The sequence below is a fragment of the Balaenoptera ricei genome, chromosome 11 (assembly GCF_028023285.1).
Source record: "Balaenoptera ricei isolate mBalRic1 chromosome 11, mBalRic1.hap2, whole genome shotgun sequence".
In the NCBI taxonomy this organism is placed as follows: Eukaryota; Metazoa; Chordata; class Mammalia; order Artiodactyla; family Balaenopteridae; genus Balaenoptera; species Balaenoptera ricei.
This window is the reverse complement of record NC_082649.1, coordinates 52,461,880-52,485,772: the sequence shown is the minus strand read 5'-3', so window position 1 is coordinate 52,485,772 and position 23,893 is coordinate 52,461,880. Positions and strand designations below refer to the sequence as shown.

The following is a 23,893-nucleotide window of genomic DNA, read 5'->3' as shown; positions in this document are numbered from 1 at the left end:
GTGAATAAGTTTCAGAAGTAGAAGAATAACTTTCCAAAATATGCATTTCTCAGTGTGATATAAAGGTAATCTAGTGCTTAAGACCATACAGGCATTATGCTTTGTGAGTTCTGACACTGAACTAAATTTAGTGGAAAGAACATAATAAAATCCTGGCTAAAAATAATTGGTTTATATACCCTTGGGAAAGTCTGGTGTATGTATCAAAAAACCAGTTAACATTTCAAATGCAGAGATACATATCTCATTATTACAGTGCATGTTGGAAGTGTAGAATGACATTTAATGCAGTAGGTTTTTCAGTTTATTGGATACTTTCCATAAAGTTACCATGGAAATCAATCATAAATTAACGTGGAACCAAAAAAAAGTCTTATTAAAATTACTTGTAGCAATGTCTGGTTTCCTTTGCCAGATTAGAAGAAGTTTGCCATGTTTTATATGAAAAGGCATTTTCTTCTGAGACTTTTGTTTTTCACTGAACTGGTTTAAAGAGAAAAAAACCCCAAAACCAAATGCTATGAGTTGCAATGAGAGGTCACTAACGAAAATGATTCCCAAATACCCAAATTTAGAAATAGGCCTCCTACCTCTTTATTCTTTGTCACACTGGACTTCCTATGATTGAGAATGTCAAGCCAGCTGTTAGCCTGGGGTTTGGTGTGAATATTCCCACTGTGTAAAGCCAAGAACCTTTATGAGACCTTTTATAGGAGGGAAAAAAATAGAAAGTTGGAACTGAAGTTTTTCGAGCCTTAAAGGCAACTGCCTTTGAAGTGCATTGAATCAGAAAGTTTATGTAAGCTGCATGATGAGTCACATCTTACTCCAACAACACGATGCCAGTTGCACTATAAAAAATGGTCCAATCTGAAAAATTAAAAGGCCACTCACTGCCAGGAGCCTGAAGTGAACCCTGTTGGTGAGTGAAATGTGTTTAAATTAGGGAAATTAACATCGATATTTTTAGAAGGTAAAGGTAGCAGCAGGCTTTGATATGTGGACAAACTGCTCAAATAATCCATTTCTCAAGGTTCTGGTTTGGGTCTGGGTTGTATTTAAAAAGAAACAGGTAAAGCAAAGCTCTCAAAAGAGTGCTCAGGTTTTGCTTAGAAACATATTGTTCAGTAGACAGGGCTATGAAATGGGTCTTCAACATTTGTTTCCCTTGTACATGACAATATTTTAAATGCTTTTTTAAAATTGAGGTATAATTTACATTCAGGAAAGTGGGAAACCTCAGGTGCTCAGCTCAGTGAATTTGTACCTATCTGCATGTAAGTGACCATCACCCAGGGCAAGATATAGACCATTCCTGGGACTCCAGAGGCCCCCTCAAGCCCCTTCCTAATCAGTATCTCCTTGCCAAAGGTACCTGGAATTCTAATCTCTGTCTCCACAGATCAGTTTTGCCCCATATTGAATGTCATATAAGTGGAATCATGCATTGTATACTCCTTGTATCCAGCTGCTTACATTGTCTGAAGGATTCACTTATATTATCCTGTGTCGATAGTTTTCTTTCTTTTTTACTGCTGTGTAGATTAATATTCTATTTCAATTTACAGACCATCCAAGATTTTTCAACCAGTTATATGCTGGACTTGATTATTACTCCTTGGTGGCCAGATTTATGACAGAAGCATTAAACCCAAGTGTGTGAGTACCTTTAAATGGAATTTTACAAGGAATATGGATTAGAGATTTTGTTAAGTAGGTGAAGTTTTATTTCATTAACTTCTATTTAATGGTTTAATTTGTGCAGTGTCATCATAAATAATGGAATAGTCTTATGACACTTTGCAGTATTCAAAGAACAGTTTGATCTGATAGTGGTACTGTGAGATGGGTAAGGCAGGAATTATCTCCACTTAACAGATGAGAAAATTGATTAAGAACTCATTCCTACATGAAAAGCCATGTCTGTGCTAAGGTGCTGGAGAGATACTTTGTGTAAAAACAAACCTCCACTTTGCCTCCATGAAGCAAATAATCTAGTGATATAGAGATGCATGCAAATTAATCAAAATGATCTACACAAATTAATGTATTATTTTCAAATGAAGGAGAGGTGCATGATGCTATAAATATAAATGGGACAAGTTTTCCTTGTTGGGCACTGAGGGAAGTCTTCTCTGAGGAAGTGACGGCTAAGTGCTGAAGAATGAATGAAAGTTAACTAGGTGAAAAGAGGAGGGATGGGTTCCAGAGGGAACAGCATGTTCAAAGACTCTATGACAAGAGACAGCATGACATGTGCTATGAACCGAAAAGTCAGGGTGGGTGTAGCTGAGAAAGTTATGGGGGGTGTCATGGAGGACAAGATTGGAGCCAGACATGCAGGGCCCAGTGGGCCACATTTATAAGTTATTCTAAGTACAATGAAAAGCCATTGAAGGTTTCCACATCACTAGGTGACATTTGCTTAGTAAAAAGATCATTGGAAATATGGAGAGTGGATTGGAGGGGACCCATTAGGATGGCATTACCTTGGTCAGGTAAGAGATGATAGTTGCTTGGATTTAGACAGAAGTGTTAGGAATAGAGGGGGAAAAATGTGTTTGGAAGATAAAACAGAAAGGACTGGATAATATACTGGATCTTGGAAATGGGAACAAGAGGGAGGTTTATAAGATGATGCCTGGGTTTCTGGCCTTAATAGCTGGGTTGACAGTCATGTCACTCACTGAGATAAGAAACACTGGAAGAGGGGCCAATTTTCAAGTCTATGGTGAAAAAGGCAAGAGCAGTAATTCAGTTTTCCATTGTGAACATTTGCATTTGCAGTAACTTTGAAATATTTAAGCGTATACTCTTGGTGAGTTGAGATATATATGGGCCTGAAATTCTGATATTTATATGGAAGTTATAAACGTAGGTGTCACTGGCGAAGGATGGTAGTTTCAGTAGTGGGCATGGATGAGATTCCTAAAGTCAGGGATTCTCAACCCTTTCTGCTCTTTAGGATCAACCTAGGAACTGGGTTAATATTAAGACCTGGGTCCCAACCCAGACCAATTAAATCTGAATTTCTGTCTATGTGTCCCGGGCACTGATATATTTTCATAGCCCAACAAGTGATTTTAATGAGCAGGATGGAGACATTTTAAATAAAAACAAACCAGGAGATGGAGAAGCACTGCCTGCAGGACAGCATAGAGTGAGGAGAGAAGACGGCTCGGGCCTGGGCCTTGAGGGCATCTGATATTTCATGGTTGGGAGGAGGAGAATAAGCCTACAGTAGAGAGAGAAGAAGGAGAAAATCCACTGGGAAGGCCTGGGAGCCATGGAGGAGAGTGTGTCCAGAGTCATATATTGTTGAGTGGAGTGTTTAACTAAGACAAAGACTAAAAATGTCCCCTGGATTAACAACATGGATGTCATTGGTGACTTCAGTTACAGAATTTTTCGTGGAATAATTCAAGACAATACCAGATACCAGGTTACAATGGGTAGAAGAGTTAAGTGGTAGAAAAGATAGTGAAATTACACAATTCTGTGAACCTCTCCTTGTAAGTCCTGGGATCTCTCTAACTCCTCATCTGGGTTCTTTTACTGAAATATTTAGAGGCTTTTGAAGTATTAAATTGCTGCTAAGCTGAGTAGTCCACTCAAAATATCACGAAGCCACGAGCGCATTCTGTATTGTCCTCTCCTCCACCTCCAGGCCAATTTCCAGGTTTACGGTTGAGCTAGTTTGCAAAGACAAGTTTAATAGTATTTTTTTCTTACTAAAAAGTGAATGATTATTTCACTTTTATTTGTAGGTACACATACACATATATACTTTTTTTTCACACTTTTGATATGTGTAAAGTGGTTTCCTAGCATGGTTGAAAATAGAAGCTAAATTGTTTGAAAAATGATGTAACTTCTGTAGAGTGCTTGGCAGGTAGGGAGGTGATAACACAGTAGGTGTTCTTTTTTCCTTTTTTTTTTTTTTTTGCCTCTTTACCAAAGTTTTTTTCCTTCTGATGTTAACATAATTGCATTAAATTCCGTGACTATGAATTTAAATGTGTCTGCTTAGCTTACATATTTAGAGTACGTATTTATTCAGATTCAATTTAATGTAATCACCTAATTGTTCGAGAAGGAGATTATACATATTAGTCACCCTCCAGTTATCTGGAGAAAGAAAGAAACGTTATAAAATTACATGGTAACTGTTTCAGGCTGGATTCCTGGGCAGCTGCCCTAGATGGAGCTTAGTGAGTAAGATGTTTATTAAGGGAAACCCTTGGGGTCAACATGGGTGAGGGAGGGGAAGGAAGCAGGAGTGGGCAGAGATAGGAGTCAAGCCACTGTGTAGGCTCTAAGACCACCTTGGCTGACCCCACAGACGTCTCTGGAGCTACCCTGGCCCTTCAGTGTGGTCTGGAGCTGGACCCCCAAGGCCAGGCCCAGTTGTACCTCCAGCTGGACCAGTCATCGGGTGTGGACCACCACAGGACATTCCTAAAGGGGCTAACTTAGCAATGCTCTCTAATGACAACATTCCAGCCCAGAGCCTCAAACCTTCATGACAGGGATCCAGGTAGCGCTGTGTAGTAAAATCATCACATCATAAGAGATGTCCACAGCGCTCTTGCCATTTGTACAAACCCAGGAGTGTGGTGGAGGAATCCCAAGTTCTAGAGCTGACTGCTAGGGTACTTCATGGTAGTAACCTAATAAACCTGGCTACCATGACAATGGTTTTTCTTTAACCAGCATCCAAAGCAGCATCCAAAGAGCTAAACGGCTGCTGTTCATGGCTAATACAAAGAATCCAGGTGCATTGCTTTTATCTCTTGCAATGGAATTGAAGGTTTCCTCTAAATTAAGACTGCGAAGTAGCTAGTATCCCTAAAGCCACCAGCTGCTGACATTTATCTAACCGTGACCAGTGCTGTCATAGACTGTGTATTTCTCTGTTTCCGATGGATTCATTTCCAAAGACTCTACCCACACTTCAACAGCCACTTGGTTTAATAAAACCCTATGTGCATTTCTTGGGACTCCAAAGGGATGGTTTGACTCTAGCCATAGAAGTGAAGTGTTTTTTATATCTATCTAGTTATACGTATGAGGTGTCCCCAGTGTTTCTGTTAGTGGAAGAAGCGGTTCTGAAGAAAATGATTGAATTTATTGGCTGGAAAGAAGGGGATGGAATATTTAACCCAGGTAAGTACAATTAGTTATTGCCTCCATTAAAGCATCTACAATTTTATTCATGCCTTATTTGAGGAACAACTCCCCACAGACTTCCACATTACAAAAACTTGGATGTTAATCATGCCACTTGGGGAGAATCGAGCTTGTGCCTTTCTCCAGAGTGATGATATTTTGCCTAAATGCTACAGAAATGACATACATGCTAACAAATGAGATGTCTACAATTTTGGATTTATATCCAACACAAATGAACTTATCTGCTGCTGGGAGTTAGGAAGGGCTATCATACGTTTTTCAAGTTTATCAATTAATTTTACTTGAGAAGTTTCCTGAATCATATTTTGTTTCTCCTACAGTCCTTCTTTGGAACCAGGGAGGAGCATGTATTGTCATTTTATTGATTAGAGACAGATGGAAAGAATATTATTAACTATGGAGACTTGGGTACTGGCCCTAAGTCCATAGATGGAAACTCTTAGTTTAGAAAAGCTCTGGAATGAGAGGATAGACCATAACTTCTGGAACTGGAGATGAGGAAGTGTGTAAGAGTAATGGGATTGGAGGGGGATGCTCCCTTGATTTTGACAGTAATTTGTCATTAAGCTGGTGCACCTGCAGCCATCCATGCCTCCCACTGTAGCCGGCACTTGGGGAACAATGACGTTCATGCTATACATATTTCTGTTTTCATTTTTGCAGGTGGTTCAGTGTCCAATATGTATGCCATGAATTTAGCCAGATACAAGTACTGTCCTGATATTAAAGAAAAGGGGCTGTCTGGCTTGCCAAGATTAATCCTTTTCACATCGGCAGAGGTAAAAAACAAATTATTTTTGATATGAGATATAGATTTTCTGAGAATGAATACATCATGAAGGGAGAGGGCTTGTTTGTTTGGGTGCTCCCGATGTGCTTTTATCCCATCCATGTGTAAGTCCTGTGCCTACGTACAACGTTGTATTTCATTCCAAAAGAAATTCTGATGGGTTTGATATTGTAAGCCCTGGCCACCCAATTTTGTACATCACCTTTATTTAAAATTTATAGTCTGTAACGTTTTCTTAAGAAAAGAGAACACTTAATTTGAAAGTGCCATCTCTTTCTATGAATCTCTGAGTGTCTTATTTGTGAGAACTTAGATGGTTGCTACTGATATCAGGTATGTCTTCTACTCCCATTTCCTTGTGAAATTGATTGCTTTGAATGGCTAACACAAGGGCTCTTCAAGGGGAAAGGGAGATATTCAGTAACAATGAACATCATGCGCACGCGCACACACACACACACACACAGTTGGATGTTGCCACAGTCCCCTATCTCACTGTGCTCCCCACTGACGTAGGAGGTCCAATTGTGGATGAGCACATTGGCTTTCAGCTAGGCTGCCTGGATTCAATTCCTGTCTCCACTACTTACTATCTGAGTGACCTTGGGTAAGTTGACTAACTCCTCTGTGCCTCAGTTTCCTAATTTATAAAAATGAGTGTATCAGTTAGTTCTAATATCTAACAAATTACTCCAAAACCCAGTGGCATAGAACTATAGCCAGATATTATCGCCCTCGAGTTTGGAGATAGCTGGGTAGTGCTGCTGTTCTTGGCTGGGCTTGGCTGGCGAGTGGCTGATCTGGGAGTGGCTGGGCTGGGATGACCCCAGTGACGCTCCACATGTCTCTCATCCTCCAGCAGGCTAGTCCAGGTGTGTTGTCAGGACAGCGGTGCAGGTAAAAAACAGCATGGGCACACACTGGGCCTCCTGAGTCCTGGGCTCAGAACTGGCACATTGTCATTTCTCCCTCATTTTCTTGGTAAAATAAGTTGTATATAGGAACCTAGATCCAAGAAGTGGGAAAATAGACTTCACCTCTTAAGGAGACTCTGCAAAGCCACCAGGAAAAGGGACTGGATACAGGGAGCAGTGAACAGTCTGGGGCCATTAAAGCAGCCCAGCGGCGACATGAGCTTAGTAGGCACTGATTGATTAGTGGGTTATTGCAAAGATTGAATGAGTTAAAGCATGTAAAGTAGCATCTGGCACATGCTAGACAGACAAAAACGTTAGCTATTAGTAGTAATAGGAGGAGGAGAATGACCCAGCAATAATAATGCGGAGCACAGCTCATATGCAGTCTTACTTAGAAGGGATGCTTTTTTTGTTTTTCTTTTTGTGATTCCAGTGGGGGCCTCTGGGGGTCCATCCCACCACTGCTTCTTCCCCATGTCCCCTCCTGTACCTTCTGCAATAATCCTAGGTCTCCTGTCAAACACGTGAGGCGGGCAAAATCTGAAAATTCTCTGTTAATTCCAGCTGGACTTTCCTGTATCTGTTACTTTCTTTCAAGAGCAAGTTACTTTATTATGGCAAAAGTATAAATGGTGCAGGAACCTGACCACCCCCGCGTGTTCCCCCTGCCCTGCCTGAGTTCTGGTTAGTTCAGTGCTAAGGGCAAAGTGGGCATTGAGTTGGGGGCAGCTGGGAGGAGTCACGTAGTCTGAGATTCTGACCTCAGCTCGCCAGGCCCTTCCTCATGAGATGTTCACTCTGTAGCAAGAGAAGAATGCTTGGGAATGTGGACACCTGGGGAAAATGCTTGGTTATTTGGAATGATTATGGAGTAGAATTTCCCTGCCCTGGGAAACTTTGGTTCCAACCCTCGGGTTCCAATCCTTGGTATTTCAGTTGGAGGAACCCTAGTGTATCAGAAATGCAGAGCCCCTTCTGCGTTAGAATTGCTATTTCCACGCCTTGGAAAGCTGATTAAGCAGGGGCCCTGCTATCAGTGCAGTGCTTTTACCTTTGCCTTTTTCGTTCTTCATTTGGTTTAAAATGTACCAGAGTTCTTTTCTGGGATAATTGCTCCAGAAAGAGGGAAGAATTTCTATGGAAGCCTAAAATAAAGATTATGCCTGGGAAAGATCAGTAACAGGTGTAGCTGGCAAGTTGGGAATGAAAAGAGATTAAAAGTTGTGAACCCAGAACTAAGTATTTTTTAAAATCTCCGGTGGAGATATAGGTGCAAAAAGAGGTAAAATATATGCCTTGGCTAACAGACCAGCAGAGGATGGAGCCAGAAAACCAAGCTAGATGTGTGTCTTAGTTTGCTCAGACTGCTCTAGCAAAATATAGAGTGGGTGGCCTAAACAACAGATGTCTATTTCTCACAGTTCTGGAGGCTGGGATGTCCACGATCAAGGTGCTGGTAGGTCTGGTGTCTGGGGAGAACCTGCTTCCTGGCGAGTGAACCTCTGTGCTCACATGGCCTTGCCTCCGTCCAGGCTCGTGGTCAGAGTGAGGCCTGCCTTCCTCTTCTTACAAGGGCACTCATCCCATCAGAGTCTCGCCCTGGAGACCATCACACTGGGGGCCAGGGATTAAACACACACGAATTTTGAGGGGACTCAAGCATTCAGTCCATAACAAAGTGAACTCCACAGAAAAATTCCATAACTTTGAACACACTGTAGCCTTGAAAATATAAATTTTACCCCATCCACCATACTCTTCTTTGTAGCTCCTTCTTTTCCCTGCTCTGCCAAAGAGACCCAAGTCATAGCATTGACACTACTTTAATTCATATTTTAGGGACCTCTGTACCACTATTTACAACAAATCAATCCATTACTTAGTTAAAAAAAAAAGAATTAAAGAAAGCTGTATTTCCTAAAAGATCCTAAACCCTATGCTAATCTTTTTGTTATAGCCCCCTTGTTTTTTTTCAGGCGTTGGCCCATGGCCCCCTGGTTATTTTCCCAGATTGTTTTATCAGGTGCCCTTACTTTTGCAGTTTTTATGCAGCCCCAGATGAACCGGGGTAAGTTACTCCATCTCTGCCTTGCACCATCAAATGCAGAATGTGTGCACTCACCACTAAAGGGGTTTTTGCATACACTTCAGGCGTCCATGGTAATTCAGCTGTTGGTGGAGACCAGGAAGATCACAGCAGAGACCCCTAGACTGTCAGCATATCTAAGGTAGCCTCTCCAGGCCAAGCGGGAACCAAAGAGAAGGGGACTTTTGGAGAAAAATAATAAAAGGAACAGATTTGTGGCCTGATTAGCAGTTAGATATGAATTCCTTACATTTATAGAAATCTTAGGGTTGTCATTCAAATCATTTTGGGAATTAGCATGAAGTAGTGATTATTGTCCGCCACTAAAAAGTGAGGGAGAAAAGAAACTCTTTTCACTCCCAGGCCAGCGATCAGTTGTCCTAGTTCCTTACTAGCAGGATCGCGGCTGGGATGAGGCAAATGAGACGTTTAGAGTCCAGGTCTCAAGGTCACACCTCCTTAAATTTTGCACCTGAGGTGCCTGACTCGCTCCATCATGGCCCTGCTCTCTAGGTGAGGCTGCCCTGAGTTTGGATGGCATTGCAGGCATTCACAGGCCAGCAGGTGCTTTTCAGGATGTTGTGCAGAGTGTAAGGTAGTCCATCTGGATTCCGGCTCTGCCTCTTTAGGAATTGAACCAGCTGCGTGCTCTTGGAAAAGTCCCTGTACATTCCTTTTCTTTATTTCCTAAGGCATAACATTCATAACCCTGCTCTCCCCACCACCTGAAGCTAATTTGAACTTCAAACTAGTCAGCATCTTAGGACTCCAAATGTCCAGAACACAATCCACAGGAGGGGAAAGCAGCGGTTCACTGAGAAACCCAAGGTCACAGATGAAATCCTTGCTGGAACCAGGAAGGAATACTTCAGTGCAATTCTGTCTTTCCTGTGGGCACTGGCCATCTTACTTTTATAGAAATGAATACCCACTGAGATTTATGTGTCTTCTGTGGACGAGTGAAACTCAGGGGGAGACTGGGTCTTAGAAGGACTAACTTCTCTTCTGCCAGTGAAGGGAATAGGCACTTCTTGTTTCTAAATGCAGCTGTTACTTCTGAACTCCGGCCTTCTAGGTTTTTCCTTCTCTTGAAACTACTCAGTATGTCTGAAGCATTGCTCTTTCTTTTTTTTCCCCTTCCAGGGCTCTTTTCCTCCTCTGATGCTTTCAGATGTTTAGACTTCAGTTTTTCAGACTTGTAAAAATCTATCTCTATCCATCTGAGATTGACATTGGACTCTACTTTGCCCTGAGATACCCAAAAATAGCTCCACCGAAGCTATTCTTATTCTGATGACAGGTTTTTTATTCAGCAGATCCATTGGTTGAGGGTATTTTGCTATTTCTCAGGGCAAAGCAATGTGATTTTCCTTATTGGCAGATGTCAGTGGGGGTAGGCTACTATTTATCATTATGAAATCAATAGCTGTTTGGTGCCAGAGCCCCAATCTCTGGTAAGAAATAATTCACCTTAGCTGTGTCACCTTAGCTATGGTGGGCTGATGTAGCAAGTAGGGAATTAACTATATTTTCATGTACATTATTACTCTTCACTATGCACATGTTCTTGTAACAACCCGAAATGAATGCATCCTACAGGCATTTTGAATGTGTCCTATTTGATATTTGGAAATTAATTATTTAGGATGGTTTCATTTTTCCTGATGGTGTTACTTCTGCATTTATTTTTACAGAGTTAAAAAAGAGCTCCCCATAAAACTGTCTTGACAAAAGAGGAAAAAATTTACCACATTTGAGGGAAATATATCAAGTTAAGTGTGAAGGCTTGACGACTCTTTTAATATATTCATACCTACAAATTAAATTACTAAGGTGTTTTGGTACAATAATGTCCTTTAGCACCTTCACTTTTTCTGGCATGAAAAAGAATTAATTGACCACCTGTCCACAATAATGTATGAAGAGCGACATCTCCAATGTTTGAATGCTAATTATTTTATAGGATTTACGTAGGGCAAAAAGGCCCAACAATCCAAAGTATATACCGCTATTTGCCAATAAGAGATAGACAAGACCTAATTCCAAAGCCAGCTCTTAGCCTCATTCATGCCAGGGCTGCATCAGTAGTGTGTCTATAAATTATTATTACTTCTGTTGTTATGATTTAGCTACATTCCCGTGTGTCTAATTTCAGTTTTATATTCAATATTAAACAAGATTGGTCAAGTGTCTGATCAGCATTTATAACCCACTGTTTGCTCTTGAAAATAGATTCTTCTGTGGCCTGTGACTACAATTTTTGAGACAGTCTTGCTCACTCCTTAGAGGGTTTTTGAGTCAGCAGTGGACTAGATTCTGTTTCCATTAATACTGAGTTTTATTAGTAGCATCAAGAGAAACTTTTCTCAATGTTACGTAAAACAACAGCCTCCGGCGACCAAGTCTTTTCCATATGCCAGGCTCTGTGCTAGCTCTTTACAGACATTAACCCATTTAACTCCATGACAAGCAGATGGAGGAGGCATCCACGTGCCCGCTTTATAGATGAGCAGATGGAGGCTGGGAGAGTATGTGTTCTTTGCTCAAGGGTCTATAGCTGTAACTGGGAAAACTTGGAATTACATCCTGGTTTCTCTGACCCCAACCAAAATCAGTGTTTTCAACCACTATACTAGAGAGCTCAGTTAAATGACTTTCTTTTTTTTTAACGGCAATACTATTCCAAAGGTTGGGCTTAGCCGTATGATGTACACCCATTTAGATAATAAACAGTACTCTTTTCATGCTATGTATTTGTGTCTCTCTCTCCCCCTTGCCTTTTTGAATGTAGTGTCATTACTCTATGAAGAAGGCGGCCTCCTTTCTTGGGATTGGCACTGAGAATGCTTGCTTTGTGGAAACAGATGGAAGGTAATGGGGACAGGATCCGGAAGCCTGGTGGGTGGAGGGGGAAACTGATACTATTTAAAAAGCAGTACCAAGGTCTGTTCACTGCTGAACATAACAATGTCTCAAACCTGTGTCTCTTAGAGGTAAGATGATACCTGAGGAGCTGGAGAGGCAAGTGTGGCAAGCCAAGAAAGAGGTGAGAGGGGGAAGGAGAGGGAGGGAGAGAAAACGTGTGTGTGTCTGGGCATTAGGGGGAGCATGCAGGGCCCGCAGCCAGGCCCAGGTCTGTATGTGTGGGAGAGAGAAGAGGGCCCCTTAGAATTAAAGGAGGAAGCTCATTTACAGATGTGCTATTTCTGGGTGCTTGCTCTACACGTTCTGAGGAGTTTCTCAGATGTTCTCATTCCCAGGTGGCTGGAGCTTATTAAAACACTGACATCACTGGATTCCGGATTCTTGCCTAGAATTAGCCTCAAAAGATGAGCCCAGCCTCTCTAGCAGGGTCCCAGCATCCACACTCCTACGTAGCTCTCGACTCTGAGGATGCTACAGGCGAAGCCAGTTGTCTCTGGGCTGCATTCAGGATGATTTCTGATTTCTTGATCAAACTGTCCTCCTGGGTTGCTTCCACCCAAAGCCCATCCATGACCATCACCCCCTGTTGGGTGTGGGTCTAGTATTTCAGCTCTGGCAGACTATCCTCTCTTCCTTAGCTGCCAGGATGTATTAAAGCTGGCATATCCATCGCTGGGGTAGGCAAGGAATGGCCCTGGTCACCTGCTGTACTCCAGCTCAGCCTGGTGTCTGCTTTTCGGGTGTGGCGTTGTCTTGGTGCAGCCGTCTTGCTTCTTGGACCAAAAGCCTACTGGATTAGGTGCAGCCCCTTCACTGCTTCCCTCCCGTCTTCCCTCAGCCCCCACGCCAGTGCAGCTTCAGGCTGTTCTCCCACCACCTTCCAATAGACGGCAACAACGTCGGGTGTGACTGCTGAAAAATTAAAAGCCCAGCTTTTGAGCTGGGATACAAGTTTATCTCTCCTCACAGGGCTTCACACTTTAGGAAAGATGGGTTCTTTTATTTTCATTTTTTAAGATTTAATATTATATTTCTTTTCTTTCACTCTTCATATTTTTTTAAATTTTTCATGAAATTCAACTTATGTGGAGCATGCTAGATCACTGTATTTGGTGTGAAATTCTGTACTTGAAAGTTCTGCCTTTATTGCAGATGTATTGGCTTCTGGTGTGTGTCCTTAGCACTACATTTTTTAAAACATTCCATTGACAAGTGGATTTGATAGTTGTCTGGTGGTACAGGTTATCAGATTTCTTTATCTCTTGGGTAAAATTCTATATTGCAACCTGTTTATTCTGCTGTGAACTACAGATATCACCTTCTACTTTTATCTATTTTTTAAAATCTAGTTTTATCTTTTTCTACAGAAGTTCCTATCAAAAAGAACTTTATGTTATTAATGCCTGTTGGTGGGGAATATTGACTCTGCTTTTTGTATGGTTCATATGATTCCTTTTTTCCTTCCTCCCTTCCTCCTTCCTTCCTTCCCTTCCTCTCTTTCTCTTTCCTTCCTTCCTTCCTTCCTCCCTCCCTCCCCTTTCTTTCTTTCTTTCTTTCTTTCTTTCTTTCTTTCTTTCTTTCTATTTTAAACTTTTCATTATGGAAAATTGTAAATATATGTAAAACTAATATAATGAGATTCCACATACCAGTGATGCAACTTTCACAATCATTAGCTTATGCTCGCCTCCCCTCCCAGTACCTCTAGATCAGTTTGAAGTGTATCCTACACATTATATCATTTGATCTATAAATAGTTAAGTATATCTGTAAAAGATATGTACTCTCTCTTTAAAAAAAACCCCATAATGCAATTATAAGAAAGAATAAATTCTTAATATTATCCAGTATTCACTCTGATTAAATTTTCTCCCATTGCCTTTTTAAAAAAATAGCTGGTGGTCTGAATAAGGAGTCATACAAAGTCCATGTGTGGCATTTGGTTGATTTATCACATAAATCTTTTCTAACCTACAGTCTCCCCTCCTTTTTTCCCCTGCAAATGATCTGTTGGAGAAACCAAGTCCTTTGTCCTGTAGAGTTTTCACATTATGGATTTTGTTGATTCCATCAAGAATTTGAGACTCTAAGCGCTCCCCTCCCCTGTACCTCCCCATCTGTTTTCTATATTTCCTGTAATTTGGCTGTTAGATACTGAGACTTGGGGAGATTCAGGTTGGGTTCAGGTTGGAATTTTTACCAGGAAGACTTCATGGGTGGCATTTTGCCCTTCAATCAGGAGACGTCTTGGGCCTCCTTTTGTTATCGGTCCATCTATCACAGAACTCTGCATCAGCCTCTCACCTCATGGATTTTGCTGCCATTTGTCATCATTGTCTAGATCCGTTATTTCATTAGTGATGTTCTAATTCATTCTCTCATTCCTTCTTCATTTAGTGGCAGGCCTCCTACTCTAAACATTTTTGTTTCTTCATCCATATTTGGTTTCCCTAAGGAAACAGTTTGGACAAGCAAGACAGAATCAATATTTTATTCTTTTCCCTTATTTACCAATTTTCAGAATAGTGAGTGAGTTACCAAGCATCCTGAAGGATAGCCAAACCTTTTTTTCTTTTTAAAGTGTCATGAAGAACTCATCTTCTAACATATTGGATGGATTTTACTCCACAGCAGTCATTATTATTTTCATTGTTCAAATTTCTGTTTGTTTTGACAATGAAAGTCCATGAAAGTGACATATCCTGAAGTTGAGAACTTGAAAGGGAAGTTTTTAAAAAGTAAAAATTGCTTTAGGCACATTTGAAAGTAGGGCAACAGGGTTAGAGTTGGCATGCCTCCTCAGTTTTCTCTCAAGTCAGTTAAAACTTGGGCTTGGATTCACTGAGGACAAATCTTGCATCCATTCTGAGATTTTAATACCTGATGACTAGTTTCTTTTTCTCAGTAGCTTCAGACCTACTTTTTGTTGTTGTTTGTTTGTTTCAAGCTTTTAACTCATATTGTTACAGATGTAGGAAATAGCTATCAACTTTTTTTTTTTTGCTGCTGGGATTCAATTCCCTGGCCAACCACGATCCATTAAAAATCTGTTGAGCAGTGACCTTTACCTTGATGCCATTACAAAGATGGTAAAAACCACAGAAGCATCAGAAGTTCTAAAGTGCTTATAAAAAGATAAAACTAGTGTAAACACTGAATAATTGGAAGTATTTTTGTGTATGAGTATTTGAAATGACAAACTTTCTTAGAGAATACAACTCATTGGCAACACACAATCAATACTGTTTCCACTGACTTTTCTCATTAATAGTGTGAGATATGAGAAAGGGAAAAAAAAACCTGGAAGGTTAAATCCAGATTATGAAAGTTGAATTTCTGGGACTTATATTTATAGCTAGATTAAAAAGGTGAGGAAAACTCATTAATGGTCTGTAATAGCTAGCATAGATATTTTCCTCACAATTGTCAGGATGTCATAGACTTTATAAGGAAAGCCCAACCATTAAAGACACCTTCAGTGGTTTTAGTAAATTACTTTTTCTATTGCTTTTCCTGATTGATGTAAATCTGGTCACATTTCATTTAGGTCATGGTCATGATAAAGACATCATCTGTTGGTAGTTGATTACAGGAAAGAAGTCCCAAAGCCTATGGTCCCAGGGGCTCTGTCACCTACTGGCCCTGCTCTAGGAGGCTTGGTGGACTGTATTCCATGTGTCACAGCCGTCTCCCCACATGGCAGATGGATCCATTGTGTACCATCACTTTGATTCCTATGCATCTCAGCCTAGAGATGTGGACCAAGCGTCCTTGCTCTGCCCTGCTTTCCATCGAGAAATAACTTCTTTCTGTCAAAGATCAGCTAAATTGGAATGAATCTGGTTCAAGCCGAACACCCCTGACATTAAATGGGACATAAAAATATGTTACAAGAACAAGTGTATTTCACGATAAAACTGAGGGAAAAATGACTCCATCCTAAAATGACTTTGACTCTTTCTCTGCAAGTAAGTATTCTTGTCACACTGACTTCTTGTGCTCTAGAATCAGGATTCTACTTGCTCTCCTGACCCCCACCTTTGTCTGCAAATTTTCCCCTCATGGCACTTCCAAAGAGAGCAACACACCTCTGCCAACACGTTGGGAGGATGGATCTATCTGGAAACAACCTCGTGTACGCTCTTCTACATGGCTGCCATAAAATCCCTCATGAGACCAGGGTGCCTGGCTCGCTCGACTGGAATTACCATTCATCTCTGCACTTGTTCCCACATTCTCCCTTTCCTCCCATTTCTCATGGGTACCTGCTCTCTCCGCAAGATGCAGCCATGGACTGGATGAGGAGGGAAAATTATGGCAGAAAGACGCAGGTTCTCTTTTCCAGCACATTCTAATGACTTTCTCTGTGGCAGCACCCGTTTGGGGGAGTGTATCCCAATGAGGTTACCGTATCCCCTCTGACGCCAAATTCGTACCTGATTACATCCCTTGCCTTGTAGCTGCACTTACTTCACCAGGTGACAAGCAGACAGGCCTGCATGGCCTGCCCCTGCAGCTGGCTGTTTGTCTTCTAGTCCTGTTCCTTCTTATTTTGGAGGTGCTAGGGAGGCCCCGATGAGTCTCCCTGGGAAGGAGTTAGGAGTCACACAGGATGCCAGTTTGCTGTGGAGGTTGAGTTTATTCACTTCTATCCGGAAAAGCTAGAGAACAGAAAAGACTAATAAAGAAAATGAGAGTAAAGAGAATAAGGATGCATGTGGAGTTGGGACAAAGGATACTATTGCCATGGCATTTTCTGTTTCTTTAACCTATTTATAGTGACTAGAGGCCATGTGATGGAGAAGTGTAAACAACACTCACTCAATGAATGTTTATCTCCAAAGAAACCAGATAAATGTCTGGGTGTATAACCCTTGTGTTTACCAACCTACTGTAACACAGATTTAATGGTGACGATGATGATTCTTATAATTCTCACATGTGGGTCCTTCTCACAGGGCGCAGCTCCATTCCTTGTCTGTGCCACATCTGGTACCACGGTATTGGGGGCCTTCGATCCTCTGGATGAGATAGCGGACATCTGCGAGAGGCATGGCCTCTGGCTCCACGTGGATGTAAGTTCATCTGGGTGTGCATATCTGTTAAACTTTCTAGCCTTTTTGCAGCTTTGGTGGGAAGTTTTTCGTATTCTCAGTAACTAAATGTGAGGTCCCCAGCTAGTTGTATTTAAATGTATATTTCTAATTAGGGGAAATAAATGTGTTGTTTCCTGTTAGGTAATAAAGAAGAAGATCCCGCATTGATGCGCATTTTGTCTTAGTTTTCCAGATTTCCTCTTCTGTCCTGAATCATTTCTTTGGTCCCTTGGATCTACTGTCACTGAGGCAACACGGTGTGGGGGACACATTTCCTACTGTGCAGTCAAGAGGCTGGTTTTGGATTCGAATCTGCCTCCTCTCCATTGTGACCCCAGCTGTTTGGGTTTTGGTTTCATTTGTAAAGAGGGAAATGACTGACGTGGTCAATAAAGGATCTTCTAGCTCTAACATTCTGTGCTTCCAATCAGCTGGAAAATGCAAAAGGCTGCATGACTTCATTGCATGCCATAATTAAAACAGGTTTTATCTGGATCTATCATAGATAACTATTGGAGAGGGATTGGGATAACTTATATTCTTCACAATTTTCTAACTTAAAGGGCTAATTTTCTAACTTAAAGGGTTGGCCTTTTTTTTTTTTTTTCTAATTAGTTTTGTAAGTCCTGGGGTTGTTCATAATAATTGTTGTCCTAAATTAACAGTAACTCTTAAAATTCTACTTATTTAGGGTTAGAAAGTTGAATTCAGCCGGTTATGAATGCTTGTTGAGCGTTTTGGTTTTCTTTGTGTGTGTGTGAAAACAGCAGTTAATTAGTTTGATTCAAGCCAGTAGAAAGAACTGTTGAACCTGCAGTTGAGAGGAACTTTCCTCCAGTAAGTGAGTGGTTCGTGTCCTCCTTATCAGAAAAAGAAAGGACAATATTTTTGACTCACTGAACATTAGGTAACTGAGCATTTATTTGGGGGATATGCCTGCACATAATTTTATAGTTTGTATGATTTTATGCTTTCAAGGTAAAGTTTCTATGATATAATATCGAAAGAATTTTTCAGCAACTCAAAGCTTTCAGTAAAAGTATGCTAATATTTGGTAAAAGCAGAAGTAGTAATATAAAGCTCACTAGAGTGATAGGCTTGATTAGTAAGCCAATGGCAATACATCAGGTAGATTATTTGTGACTTCTTTAAATGGGATTATAGTATCTGTATCTGTTCACATTTCAACTTATATCTTATTGATTTTTATAGACTTAGAAGCATAATAATACAGTATGTCCTGAAAGATAATATGAAGTGAGTACTTTTGTGACTGTGGAAATAGGGGCAAAATCAAATATCTGAGCAGTTATACTTAAAAATTCTACTCTCATAAAAGAAACATCAAATATGGATTATATGGTTTATGTAAAACAGAGTAACTACAGCAGTTTCCAAATTGGGAATGATATTAAGAGATTTATGGGGCTTAGAAAGAATTGTGATTTATAAGATGTGAATGAAAACCTCTCTAGATTTTCTAAAAATCAAAGGTTGAATTTTTGAAGAAAACACTTTTATGAGGGAATATTTAAGCCACGCAAATTGTTCTATTTGCATATAATAAGCTTCAAGTTGAATGTCTGTAGTATTAGATTAAATCTGACAACTGATTATATGACTTATTAAAGAAATTAGCTCTAACATTGAGACAGTACTCACTCATCCTCTAATATTGCAGACATCATTCTATTGATAAAATTTTATGCAGGAGCATATAACTTCTCTTGAAGAAACTTCATATACCAAGGGTAGTTTATTAATTTTACAGATAAAAAGTTAGTAAAATTACAGTGATTACTTTGGCCTGTTTGAATTTTTTTTTTTTTTTTTTTTTTTTTTTTGGGTCTTCATTGCATTGGGTCTTCATTGCTGCACACCGGCTTTCTCTAGTTGCGGTGGGCAGGGGCTACTCTTCCTTGTGGTGCGTGGGCTTCTCGTTGCGGTGGCTTCTCTTGTCACAGAGCACGGGCTCTAGGCGCATGGGCTTCAGTAGTTGTGGCACGCAGCCTCAGTAGTTGTGGCACGGGGGCTCTAGAGTGCATGCTCAGTAGTTGTGGAACACGGGCTTAGTTACTCTGTGGCATGTGGGATCTTCCTGGACTAGGGCTCGAACCCTTCTCCCCTACATTGACAGGCGGATTCTTAACCACTGCGCCACCAGGGAAGTCCTGAAATTTTCTAAAGGGTATTTTAAAGATCCTTTAAAATATTAAAAACTGGCATTTACTTGCTTTCTTTTTAAAAATGTAATTAGAATTGCTTGGTCTTCTGCGTTTTCCATAAAACCAGGTTGCCTGGCATATATACCATATCTTATTATTTCTAAGATACACATATTTTGTTTACATTTTTAATATACCTAATTGGTATGTTGATGTCATTTTTCTTTTTCTTAGCAATCCACAAAAAAATGGTACTCTTACATCTGATAGTGCCTGCAATTTGGTTAGTTACAATGTATTTTTAAACAACAGAATAAGAAAAACTTCAGTTGTGTTAGAATATTTTGCCTCCAGGACTATTCTGTATCTGCGAGAGTCAATGTTATCCCAGCCTCTGCCTGAGACCAGGATTTCAGGGCTGATCCAGCTCTTCTCTGAAGCAGAGACTGCGGCCACTGCAAAACCTCACCCTCCCAGCAACACTTCCTACGGTGTCTCACCCACACTCCATCCCAAGTCCCGGGGGAGGTGACAAACGCTGTATTTAAAATCATGGGCTTTAGGGGCTGCCATCTCTACATTCCACCCTGCTTCCACTTCCCTTTCAAGATTGGCTGTACAATTAAATTATTAACTAATTACTTGAAGAGAAAAACGTAGTAAAATGGTACTCATGGTGTCTGGCTCATAGCTCAATAATGACATCCATTGGTTCGATGTTGTTGCGAGCTCTGGAGTGAGGGGGTTGTGGAGTGAAGCCAGTACAAGTAGGGCACTGGCATCAGGTGCGTCGTTTTTCCCCTTTCAGCTCTTTTGAGGAATACATTTATGAACGAGCTGCTTCTAACGCTGCCTACCACCCTGTAAACCAGTGAACTAATGCCTTGAAAGAGTTCATGTGATTTTAAAACTTCAGTCCAGCTCACTAAGATTGGCAGAATATTTGTCTGCTTTTTGAGGAGGAAGAAGAGGCAGAGGCCAGTGCAGGAGGCACCAGGGAGGGCAGGTGTGTGAGTGGGCAGGTGGAAAGGGTGAGAGTGAATGGGCGTGGCTGAGCTTTACTGATTAATCCTTCCCCTAGTTGCCACTGGTAGGTTCTCAATGCGGTTGGGGGTTAAAAAGATTGAGAAAAGCAGGCAACTTAGAGTTTAGGGATGTAAGAGAAATAAAAGAACCTAATATGTAAGTCATCTTCATGTTCCTGAGGGTCAAGTTCTCAAACCCCAGGTCTGGGGAGCCTCAGTTAGCAGGTTCAGATCACGTTTTCCCAGAGGCTGAGGGCAGCTGCCTCCATAGCTCAGCTTTGGTCACACATGGTCCGTCATGAACTCCGGTGGGACAGAGAGGGCAGCAGCAAGGGCACTTGACTGACAATCCTGATCATCAGTCCTTTATCTGGGCATCTTTGGAACTCGCCTGCACACCACCTTCGGCCCACAAACCTTTGGGAACCCTATGGGGTCACTGGAGAGTCTAGTCCCAGGAAACAGGGCTGGAACTAAGGTGAGGCAAGTGAGGTTCCTAGGGTTCATTGGACAGGTAAGTATTATGAGCAAAGGAGAGGAGAGCTGAGAATAAGGAGAGGAAAGGAAATCCCATTGTCAGTAAGTCTGGAGGGGAGGGAGGAAGAATCAATGCGAGAAATAAGAAAGTCAGTTTGGTATTTGAAAATTTAAGGAGGCATTCACTCCCAAGGCCATGCAAGAGCCCAACTCTGCGAGTGAGCTTAAGGGTGCACCCTGGGTGACTCGCTCACTTGCCCCTGGGCCCAGCCCTGAAGTGGAGAGCTGTTCTTAAGGCCACTCTTTATTGTCCACCATTGGGCTCAGCTTTTTAATACTCTGAGGATCGTGGAGACCTCTCACTTACTTCCTCCTTCACATCCATGGTGCACACAATCTTGCCATTTCTTTCTGCATGATATTGGGCTCTTCCTTACCTTTTTTTTGGAGTTATTATTTCAGTGTTTTATTTACTGTTGTGTTTCTAGCACTTATATCAGTGTCAGTCTATTTAGATATGTAATAAATATTTCTTGAATTAAATTATTATACTCACTATAGTCATATTAGAATGCTCAAGGTCAAAGTTTGGGACATAAAGTTTTTGGAAAGATCTTTTTTTAAATTGCAATGTAGTTGATTTACAATGTTGTGTTAGTTTCAGGTGTACAGCAAAGTGATTCAGTTATACATACATATTATATATATATTCTTTTCAGATTCTTTTCCATTATAAGTTATTACAAAATATTGAGTATGATTTCCTGTGCTATACAATAGGTCCTTGTCACTTACCTGTTTTATATATAGTAGTGTGTATCTGCTAATCTCAACATCCTAATTTATCCTTCCCCTCCTTTCTCCTTTGGTAACAATAAGTTTGTCTTCTATGTCTGTGAGTCTCTTTCTGTTTTGATATGTAAGTTCATTTGTATCATTTTTTTTTTGGATTCCACATATTAAATGGTATCATATGATATTTGTCCTTCTCTGTCTGACTTACTTCACTTAGTATGATCATCTCTAGGTCCATCCATGTTGCTGCAAATGGCATTATTTCATTCTTTTTTATGGCTAATATTCCATTGTATTGTGTTGGCCCAAAAGTTCGAACTTTTTGGCCAACCCAATATATATGAACCACATCTTCTTTATCCATTCATCTGTCAATGGGTATTTAGGTTTCTTCCATGTCTTGGCTATTGTAAATAGCGCTGCAATGAACATTGGGGTGCATGTTCATTGGGGTTGCCTTTTAAAATTCTGCTAGGGAACCCCGCTCCTACCTCAATTCTCCATGCTGAGTTCTACCATCGGGCCAGTTGGTCACCTTCCCTAAGATATGATGTTAGTGTAAAGAATGGGCTTTTGTCTCTCAGACCTGATTTTTATTACCTATGAGACCTTGGAAAATTTATAACCTCCAAACCTTAGTTTTTCTATTAAAAAATTGACATGATGATAACTCTGTTCTCAGTGCAACGTTGTGCAGTTTAAATAAGCGTGGAGAGCTTTCAACATCTCCCATGCTGGTCCCCTCATATTCCCTCACAAGAAGTCCGCTCGATTTCAAGTACCAAACTGACTTTCTTATTTCTCACATTGATTCTTCCTCCCTCTCCTCCAGACTTATTGACTATGGGATTTCCTTTCCTGAACCCATGTCTCATGATCAGCACTTGTACATCGTGTATGGTAGAATGTCAACACTGAAGGGCTATTGTCTATTTTAAATTCTAAGATTTGAGAGGATATGAACTGTGTCTTTTACACTTCTGTTTGTCCACAGGAAACTCAATGAATACTATACCAATTTCTTTATAGTGTGGGAATTTAACTCCTAAGCATCAGTGGGGGACCATCAATTGTTTTGAGGTTCTGATCACCTGAGTAGAGCCAGTGATCAAAATTTCCTAGAGTCCACATTGGTTAACATCGACTTAAAGCATCAAATGACAACTGGCTGGTAAACAAGTACCATAGAAATAACATCATTTTGGTTATATAAATATCTCAACAGGCTTCCTGGGGTGGCTCAGCCTTGATGTCAAGGAAGCACCGCAAGCTTCTGCACGGCATCCACAGGTAAATGTAGTTTCCCCAGTCACAGGGCCTTTTATTTAGGCAAGGGACTCTCTTTGGCCTTTGCCCAATTAAGTGACCTTTTGAAAACAGGCAAAAAACTAAGAAATTGTTTTGGTTTAAAAAAATCCCAAACTCCTTAAACCGCTCACACAAGGAATCCTTTGGAGCACTAACTTGGACGTGAATACTGAATGTACCAGCATTCTTCCCACCAGTAGAAACTAATTGAGTCTCCCCCTCCCTACCCTGTTTTTGTCTTTGTTTGACGTAACAGGGCTGATTCTGTGGCATGGAATCCACACAAGATGCTGATGGCTGGGATTCAGTGCTGTGCTTTCCTTGTAAAAGACAAATCTGTGAGTTTTCCTCTTATGGCCTTCATCAGGCATGGATGGGGGTAGATTACCATATTTGCAGAGGACCCATTTTTGCTTGTATTTTATACCTTGGGCCAGAGGTAGATGACGGTCTTTGGTAAATGTTGATGGAATCAAAAGGAAAGTTGAATAGACCCAGATAAAAGAAACAAGTGCTTCTGCTCAGGTAATGTTGTGTATTTGATTTAGGTATTATATAATCTCATTACTTACAGCAAAATGGTCTCTCTCGCCCTCATTTGGATTATATTTTTAAACTCAGTTTTAAACATTGCCAAGATATTTTTTCCCCTTAAGTCTGGGGTTTAGATTATCTTGAAACTTCTCCCTGAGAAAGGAGAGCAGATGTGTGTCATACATTAAATTGAATGCTTAATATGCTTAGCTGGGGCTTAACAGCCCCTTTATATGGGAAGATGTTGGTTCAGGGCTGATCATCAAACCCTGATTTATTAGGGGATTGCCTGTCTCACGTGGTCGGTACTTAGCTTCTGTTGGAGCACTGGGGAGAGCTGGAAACTAGTCTGGATTGCTGTGAGGCAAGCAGGCTGAAGTTCCTCTTGGTTAGAGGTAGAAACTCTATGCTTTCTCTGGGTTAAATAAGGATCCTTGTGGGACGTGGCCCAGGCTGGGAAGTGCCACTTCATTCTTAGAAATGCCTCCTCAAGATCTGTGTGCAGCATGTGGGTGATCTTTCTCAGCCATCTGTTTACATTTTTTTCTTAGGGGACTCCCTTTGCCAATGCTAAAGTCATTT

The 23,893-nt window shown here is 40.9% G+C and overlaps 1 protein-coding gene across 2 annotated transcripts in view; it reads left to right on the top strand.

The window, feature by feature from the left end:
- The window catches only part of GADL1 (glutamate decarboxylase like 1), a 187,627-nt gene that overhangs the window by 41,882 nt on the left and 121,852 nt on the right, over window positions 1–23,893 (top strand). For both annotated transcript variants that reach the window (XM_059937567.1, XM_059937569.1), the window contains exons 4-11: window positions 1,569–1,659; window positions 5,060–5,166; window positions 5,857–5,972; window positions 11,778–11,857; window positions 11,978–12,032; window positions 16,870–16,986; window positions 22,695–22,759; window positions 23,034–23,115. In XM_059937567.1, coding sequence (XP_059793550.1) covers window positions 1,569–1,659; window positions 5,060–5,166; window positions 5,857–5,972; window positions 11,778–11,857; window positions 11,978–12,032; window positions 16,870–16,986; window positions 22,695–22,759; window positions 23,034–23,115 — 713 coding nt within the window. The remainder of the gene's footprint in view (window positions 1–1,568; window positions 1,660–5,059; window positions 5,167–5,856; window positions 5,973–11,777; window positions 11,858–11,977; window positions 12,033–16,869; window positions 16,987–22,694; window positions 22,760–23,033; window positions 23,116–23,893) is intronic.